General features: G+C 36.7%; 1 protein-coding gene across 1 annotated transcript in view; it reads left to right on the top strand.

Annotated features, from left to right (window-relative positions):
- Positions 1-1,185: 1,185 nt before the first annotated feature.
- Positions 1,186-9,658, top strand: part of LOC106871446 (synaptotagmin-15) — a 272,781-nt gene continuing 264,308 nt past the window's right edge. The window contains exon 1 of the mRNA XM_089364108.1: positions 1,186-2,990. Coding sequence (XP_089220234.1) covers positions 2,924-2,990 — 67 coding nt within the window. The 5' untranslated portion in view covers positions 1,186-2,923. The remainder of the gene's footprint in view (positions 2,991-9,658) is intronic.

Raw genomic sequence — 9,658 nt, 5'->3', positions numbered from 1 at the left:
ACAACCGATGTTGGTGTGTTTATGTCCTCGTAAACTAGCGGTTCAGCAAAAGGATTTTGATAGAATAAGTAGTAGGTTTTAAAAAAATCTTGGGATCGATTTCTTTGACCAAAATCCTTCGAGGAGGTGCTCCAGCATGGCTGTAGTGAAACGACTTAAATAAATAAAAGAATAAAAGAATACATACATACATACATACATACGTATATATATATATATATATATATATATATATATATATATATATATAATATAATATAATATAATATAATATAATATAATATAATATATATATATATATATACAATGGACTTCTATCAGTTTACTTTTATCAAATTCACTCAGAAGGGTTTGGTCACTCATAGTAGATGACCCTTGTCCGAAGTGCCACGTAACTGGAAAATGCAATGTTAGAGAAATTAAAGTCAGGAATTGGTATTAGTTTCTTAGAGTAGACCACCACTAGCACCACCGCTGATGCCATCACCACCATTTCTACAACGACCACTTAGTATTACTTAAAGTAACTGAATATGATAGTAGGAGAGGGGAGGAGGAAGAAGGGGAACGGGAAGAGTAAGAGGAAAAACCTGTAGCCAACCAGCCAGCCAGCCAGCAAGCTAGGCACCCACCCTGTCAGACAGTCAGGCAAACAGACCGACAGTCTAACAGTGAAATAGTAAGACCGTCAGTCAGGCAGTAATGCAACATTCAATGTTGATGTAGCTCTGCAGCCGATTCGCTGATTGCTTCTTTGAAGAATCTCAACTCTGGCAGTAGAAGAAGAGGCGAGCGAACGAACGAGCGAACGAGCGAGCGAACGAGCGAGAGAGAGAGAGAGAAATGAGAGAGAGAGAGAGAAAGTAAGCGAACGCTACAGTTGTAGTAACGAAAAGATTTTTCGGATATCTCTTCCGAAAAAATATATATCATAGATATCGCAAGAGTTACGCTCGGAAGATATGTAATGAATATACATATACGCATATATACATGTACATATTCTTTTTCTACATAGGATGATGTTTGGAATAGGTGTATATGCATCGAATCTTTCATCACATTTTCGTCTTCATACCTTTACCTCTAGCTAAAATATAATATCATATATAATATAATATAACATTATATATATATATATATATATATATATATATATATATATATATATATATATATATATATATATATATATATATATATATATATGCTTCAATATAATATAATAGCATAATATAGGAAATGTCATATATGATGTTAAATGAAATAGACGGGAAAGAAAACCAAAATATAATTTGGCAATATACTTGAAAACTTCCCTAGTATTTGGCTCAATAATGGCCGATGGAGATTGACTTTTTAACTTTGATGCCAAAACGGCTAAGACGACCACGACCACGACCACGACGACAGCAGCAACAGCAACAACATCAACAAAAACAACAACAAAAGCAACAATATTTACTAATACTGGCTGAATATTAGTAATAATTTTTTAATAGTGCTGAAGTTATAAAATATCCGCAATTAAGAGGGATACATGAAGAGAAGTAAATAATTTCTAAACACACACACACACACACACACACACACACACACAGACACATATATATATATATATATATGTACGCACACACGCACATGCACATAAATATATATATAATACAGAGCCATCAGTTAGAAGTTAATGAATGCTTGTATATAAAACACATTGACTTTATTCACCTGCATTATAACTGATAGTCTATAGAAAAAGGTTTGTGTTGCTTTTCCGGAAGGAGAGAAGGAACTAAACAACAACAACAACAACAACAACAACAACAACAACAACAATAATAATCTGAAGATGTAAAGCTAAGGAAATAAACAGCTTCGTCTGTAGAGATTCTATGAGATGCTATTATATTGAATCGAATGCTATGATATAAAAATTGTTATAGTGTTTTGTTAAAAGAATATTCTATCTGAAAGGGAAAATGTAAAAACGAACATTATCATATGAATAAAAACAAAAACAAAAAGATATATATATAGAGATACATATGTCGTGTATGAAAGAAAAGAATATATGAACTTTAAATATGAAAAACGAGAATATCACAGATATATATGATAAATCTATATTTCCAGGATTACTGAGAGGAAGCAGAAGAAGAAAAATATCAATGAAATTTGAATTTTTTTTTAACCTTAAAACAACAAAGATAATTTGTAAATGAAGTATCGGTAGCCTGAAGATATTTGAAGGAATTACAGAACAAGAAAAGTAACATCAAAAATTCAAAATTATAAATTAGAAGAAAAAAGCTAAAAAAAAAAAAAGAAAATAAAGGTAAAGAAAGAAAAAGCAAGTATTTATTATAAATTCTCAAAAAATTGGAAAACTAACAATCAAAAGTTTTCAATGAAAGAAAGCTCGCTAAAATAAAAGTGGAATGGAATTTTCTCGATGATATTATAGAAAGGAACTTCTATCGTCCTTAATTAGTAATTTGGTTTGAAGTTTCATGAAGGAAAGATTGCTGTTTTATGGCTTAATTAATTTACCTGCAGTTAAATTTACCTTTCATTCAATTGCGGAGAATTGATTCAGACATTTCCAAAAGGACGGAATTTTAACTTCATCAGGAAGACTGCCAACTAAATTGGCTTTTGGGCTAAAATATACCCCGGTCGGATAGACGGGCAGACGGATAGACAGGTGCTTGGATGTAAAAGGGGTGCTTGTGTTCGCTCCAGCTCTTTCTATCTATCCATTATCCATACATCAATCAATCCACTTTTCACTCTATCTATCTATCTATCTATCTATCTATCTATCTATCTATCTATCTATCTATCTATCTATCTATCTATCTATCTATCTATCTATCTATTCGTTTGCCCTCACTACCTTGTCTATCCAACTATCTATAAGACCAAAATGCCTCCAAAGAAGAAATTACCCATGGAGAATTCGGGAAAATTATCAACCACAGCACATATCAATGGTAAGTTTCTTCAAACTCTTTTACCACTGTACTTCATTATACCATATCATAATTATTACTATGCTATATCTTATATATACTGCACCATACCAATCACTGTACTTTACTATACAATACACTCCTCATTACTGACAATATATACTAATACTGACTTATATATATATATATATATATATATATATATATATATATATATATATATATATATATATATAAAAGAAACTTATTGTTTATATGCGTTTTGCTCACTTTATTATTATTCTTTATATCTACTCAAAATACATCACTTTAACACGGTATTTCTACCTATTAAACGGGTGTGATATCCCAGTTTTTGTGTGATTTTTGCTACCCATGGTAACTATTAACATATTTACATTATCGAAGTTTTTTCAACCGAGATAATATTAATATATACATAAATTTATATATGTATATATATATATATATATATATATATATATATATATATATATATATATATATATATATATATATATATATATGTATAATATATATATATGTATGTATATATACAAATGCTATATCTTGACATATCTTTTACTGCCGCTGTGGTCGTTGTTGTTATCGGTGTCGATGGCTGTATTGAAGATCTTATGAGCGGCTGAAGGAAGGACTTCCTTAGCGGAACAGACCTCGACGATAGACATGTCTGCAGTTCCTTCCAGTGCAGTTCCAGTTATAATGGGGGTTTCATCTACTTGAGGACTTCGATGCAAACTTTGACATTGCACTGGTTTAGCAGACATGGTACATTGTGATGGGATGCGATTGTGGCAACCCGCCCCACGACGGTTCATTCTATTATTGTCGTTGATGTTGTTGGTGTTGTTGTTGTTGCTTACTTCAGGTGAGTTCTGAGTAAATACACTCATTGATCACAGACACGCCAGCCATGACCATTACGCCTTCCATTTAGTCAGTGCATCTAATGTGTTCCGTCCTTCTTTCAGCGTATGACTTTAGTGTGTCGATTTGGTTGTTATTTCTAATAGATGGAGAGGACGGGGCGCATAAAGTTACCTTCGATAGGTTCAGTAGAGGTGGGCATGGTGGACTCGGGTCTGTTGCTGTGTTTAGACTTGGCATTGGTGTTGGGTGAAATGGTATTGTTGTTTCTGTTGTTGTTGCTGTTTGGCTCCACACCAGTTCTAAATGAGAAAACCTGTGATCAGAGGCGTTCCAACCGTGACAATCACCTCTTTTTTCTTCAGGCGCTCGGTCGCATTTTCTCACAATATCTTTCCCTTCAGTTTGGTTGGGGCAGAGAAGGGTGTTCAATTTGTTAAGCGATTTGGTTGCTATTTTTAGCACATCGACTGACTCCCTAGAAGTTCTCAATCTGACCGTTTCTTGATGTTCATCTTGCTGTTATCGTTGTCGCTGGAATCAGTTGTTGTTGTTGTTGTTTGGCTGGCTTCACGTCAATTCTAAATGAGAAAATCCATGATCAGAGGCGTTCCAACCGTGACAATCTCCTCTATTTTCTTCGGGCGCTCGGTCACATTATCCCACAATATCTTCCCCTTTATACCGGTTGGGGAGAAAAAGGATGCACAGCTTGATAAGCGATTTGGTTGCTATTTTTAGCACATCGACTGACTCCCTAAAGGTTCTCTCTCTGGCCGTTTGTTGATAATGTTGATGTAGCCGTTATCGTTGTCTCTGTAATTAATATTGTTGTTGTTATTCTTGTTGATTTTGTTATTATTGATATTGTTAATATCGATGCTACTTTTGTTGTTGCTGTTGTTGTCGCATTTTTATTGCTGTTGTTGTTCTAGTATTTAATGGTGATATTAAAATCGCTTTTTTTTTTTTTTTTTTTTTTTTTTGTTAAATTGCTTTTAAGGCGGCGAACTGGCTGAATCGTTAGCACGCCAGGCAAAATGCTTAACGACATTACGTCTTCATGTTCTGGGTTCAAATACGGCTGAGTTCGACTTTGCCTTTCGTCCTTTCGGAGTCGATAAAAATATGCATTAGTTAAACACTGGGGTAGATGCAATCGACTTTCCTCACTGCCCCGAAATTACTGGCCTTGTACAAAAATTCGAAATCATTATTAAAGATCCGTTTAAGGCGGTGAGCAGGCAAAACCGGTGGGACGCCGGACAAAATGCTTATCGGCATTTTGTCCGTCTTTACGCTCTGAGTTCAAATTCCACCGAGGTCGACTTTGCCTTTCACCCTTTCGGGGTCGATAAATTAAGTACCAGTGGGCCTATGTAATCGACTAGCCCCTTGCCCCTAAACATTTCAGGCCTTGTGCCGATAGAAGAAAGGATTATTAAAAATTCTTTCTTTTGTTGTTACTGTTGTTGTCATCAAAGTGGCGAGCTGGCAGAATCGTTAGCACACTGGACGAAATGCCGCTAAGCATTTCGTCTATCTTTACGTTCTTAGTTCAAATCCCGCCGAGGTCGACCTTACCTTTCATCCTTTCGGGGTTGATAAAATAAGTACCTGTTGTGTACTGGGGGGGGGGGTGATCTAATCGACTCCCCCCACTTCCCCGAAATTTCAGGCCTTATACTTCCAGTAGAAAGAATCATTAGAGTTCCTTTTGTCGGCGTCGTTGTAATTGTTGTTGTTGTTGTTGTAAGTACTATTATTGTTGTAGGTAGCGCTGTTGGTAGTGGCGTTGCCTTCGATGTTACTATCGTTCTTGTTGTTGTTGCTGTTGTTGTTACTTCTCTTCTTATGGTTGATAACCTGATTGCTATCTCTATTGTTAATTATGTTATAATTATTGCTACCACAAGCGGCATTGTTGTTGTTTTTGTTGCTCTAACAGTATTGCAGTAGTAGTAGTAGTAGCAGTGGTTGTTGTTGTAGAGGCACTAACAGTAATTGTTGTTATTGTTATAACTGTAGTAATAGTAGTTGTAGTAGTATTAGTTGTCATTGTTGCCGTTGTGTTGTTGTTGTGGTGGTGGTGATTGTATTGCTTTATTTGGGTTCCCGTGGTTGTGTTGCTTTATTTGGGTTCCCAGCAGAGACATTACAACTCTGAACTAAAACAAGTCATTCTGTGCAGTCTTCGAAAAACCATTCTGTTTACACGTCGCGAGTTCGTCTCCCGCTTTGAATAATACCGGTACGTATATTAACTGGCGCGCATCATGTAGTTTTGGATCCTACAAAAGTCCACAAAATACAGACCTGTCATACCCTTGTTTATTCGATCAACTACGCCTCACTCCCTTAAAAAATAAATAAGGGCTTAACAAAATAAAAGAAATAAATGAAAAAATAAAATGAAGATAACAAAGGGGAACGAAAATTGAGAATTAGAGTTGGTAGTGTGTCGAAATAGACTTTCAGAGGTGGTTGTCTCATGGTTCTGGGGTTCAAATACTCATTAAGTCGATAGTTTGCTTTTTATCATCCCCGGAGTTGATTAAAACAGAGAAATCAATAGAAGAAAAAAGTCGATTAATCGATTATATTTCCTCTTTCGTCTCATCAATGTTAGGTTTGTTATTAGTGACATTTTTATAAGAGCGTGTATTAGCAGAATCGGTAGATTGTCATACGAAATGCTTTGTGGTATTTAATTACGTCTCTTAATGTTGTGTGTTCAAATCTCGCTTAAGTCAACTTTTCATTTCATTATTCTGGGGTCAAATAAAGTAGAAGTCACACTCGAAGGTTCACATAATCCACTATACTGCACTCCACTCTTAAATACTGGAATCATTCTGCCGATATCGGTAAATTCACTGAGTTGTTAAATCATTGGATTGAAAGTTACGCGGTATTTGTTCCAGATCACTGCCCTCTGAGTTCAAATTCTTCCGAGGTCAGCTTTGACTTTCACAATTTCGGGACCTGCAAAAACGCATCGATCCAAGTTGGCGGATTGGTGAAATCGTAAGAACATTGGGTTCCTAACCTTGTGGTATTAGGTCCCTCTCTCGGCGCTCTGGGCTCAAATTCTGTCGAGGCCATCTTTACATTTTATCCTTTCGTGGTCATTAAAAAGAACCAAATCCGAGGCGGTGAATTGGTGGAACTGTTAGAGAGTCAAGCGAGATGACTTTCGATATTTGTTTCCACTCTCGATGCTCTGAGTTCAAATTTCAGCGAGGTCAACTTTGTTTTTCATCCTTCCGGGGCCGATAAAACTGCATCAGTCCAGGGTGATAGATTGGCGGAAATGTAAAAACATTGTATTAGAAGTGGTGTCTGTTTTCACCCTCAACAAATTCAGCGAGGGTCAACTTTGTCTTTCATATTTTCGGGGTCATGCCCTTTCATCTTTTTTTGCCAATCCATTTTGGAACCAGTGGATGGACAGAACGAGTCGGGAGAGATGCCCCGTGGTATATGTTATGGCTGTTTACATTCCCACAGCAACGTATGCAACAACACTAGTGCCAAGCTGGATCAGCCCATGTTGACACCTTTCCTTCAGAAAAACATCCTTTCTATTTTAGGCAAACGGCCTAAAATTTTGCGGGAGTAGGGTTAGACGATTACTCAACTGGTACTTATTTCATCGACCTCGAAAGGATGAAAGCAAAGTCGACCTCAGTGGCATTTTGTCCGGCGTGGTAACGATTCTGCCAGCTTACCGCCTTTTTCCTTTGCATAAACAGATATACATACCTACATACACACACACACACATATATATATATATATATATATATATATATACACACACACACACACACATACACACACACACGCACACGTACACGCATACTCTCTCTCTCTCTCACACACACACATATTTATGTGGAGATGAATGGTCACCGTGGCTTGACGATGGCCTCCGAATCTGATTATAACAGATTAATGCTATTGTTTAGCCTCAGGTCAGCCGTTGCACCCATCTTCAGGCATAGTGTATCTAGGACTACATTCCCAAATATAACCCTCCAGTTTTTTTAAGACACAGATATGGTTCAAGAGAGATATATTATCTCTTGTTGTTGAGCCCCATCTCAGATTTGAGTCATGAGCTTATGGCCAAAGACCTTCCAGCGTAACCATCTCGATATTTTTCAATGTCTCAAAGACGTTATTGTTGTTGTTGTCGTTTTATAACCTCGAGTATTCATCCGTGGCCATCCTGTCTTTTTTAAGGAGAAGCAGAATTATATTATCCAAACCCTACTTTCTTATTTATGTTAATGGAGGCGTCCGCAACTTCCTGGAGTAACTTAGATCTCTTATGAACCCCAGGAGTCATAAGGCCGGACTTTAACCCGGTTTCGAGAGGTTATGAATCACAGATGCAACAATACTACCCATGGACAGGACGCCAGTCTATTACAGGATTAACTTCCCTGCTATTGCTAGACCTCATTTACCACTGAATGGTTTAGAGCAACGTGAAGTGAAGAGTTTTGCTCAAGAAACTTAATGCACCGCCCGAGCCAGGAATCGAAACCACGACTTTATAGTCGCGAATGTAACATCCTAACCATTAGGCCACGCGTCTAGAGTACAATGTAAAAAAACAGAAACCTTCTCCTGACACATAAAATGAAATAAATATATAAATATTTATGGTGCTTGCCATTATTGAAAATAAAGGTTGCCATGATCCAACGAGGGTGCTATTATGTGTCCACACGATATGCTAGAAATAGCAGTTAACTTATTTATCTTTATAAAAAAGGGAAGGACACCATTTAATAATGTAATCTTGGTTAGTTACAGTTACGTTATATAAAATTAGACGAAATGGTCATGGCTGGAACGTCTTTCATAGATCTATTAGATCTAGTTTTACCTGGAACTAAACAGCAACAACGACATAAGTGGTAACTGAGCAGAGCCTTCGACCTGGTTTCGATCTTTAGCTGAAAACAAACAACATATTGTAACCTCTCAATAGGAAAGGCATGAACATCACACTATTTTTAAGCAGTATGTTTATTTAAGATACAATTATCGATGGATTTGTGTAAATGAAAGAGAAAAACTGTAGCAAATACCACCGTTGCTATTATGCATCTATTTCACAAATTGTGCATATACTGCATTAATTAACCCCGACTGAACTGACATTAAAGGGTCTCTCGTGTGGTTTAATCCTGAAATATATCAATAACTGTTATGGAAGTGCACTCATTATCTAACATGCACGTACAAACAAGTAACGCACTCATGAAGCACACGTTTCGTCACACATGTACACCCATATTGGTGCAAATTAATATTTATACACGCACAAGCGCATTAAAGTATGCATACTGAAATATTCTTTTACTTGTTTCAGTCATTTAACTGCGGCCATGCTGGAGTACCGCCGTTAGTCGAACAAATCGACCCCAGGACTTATTCTTTGTAAGCCTAGTACTTATTCTATCGTACTCTTTTACCGAACTGCTAAGTTACATGGACATAGACACACCAGCATCGGTTGTCTAGCGATGTTGGTGGGAGGGGTGTGTGTGACAAACACAGACACACAAACATATACACATACATAAATACATATATACGACGGGCTTCTTTTCAGTTTCCATCTGCCAAATCCACTCACAAGGCCTTGGTCGGCCCGACCAAGGCCCGAGGCTATAGGAGAAGACACTTGCCCATGCAGTGAGACTGAACCCAGAACCATGTGGAAATAATTTATTCTCAAATGCAGAATAACATATATACCAACACATATAGTTGTCTTC

This window comes from Octopus bimaculoides, chromosome 16 (genome assembly GCF_046866305.1).
Source record: "Octopus bimaculoides isolate indiv1 chromosome 16, ASM4686630v1, whole genome shotgun sequence".
Classification (NCBI taxonomy): domain Eukaryota; kingdom Metazoa; phylum Mollusca; class Cephalopoda; order Octopoda; family Octopodidae; genus Octopus; species Octopus bimaculoides.
Note: the sequence above shows the minus strand (reverse complement) of the source record. Positions and strands in the feature narration are given on the sequence as shown.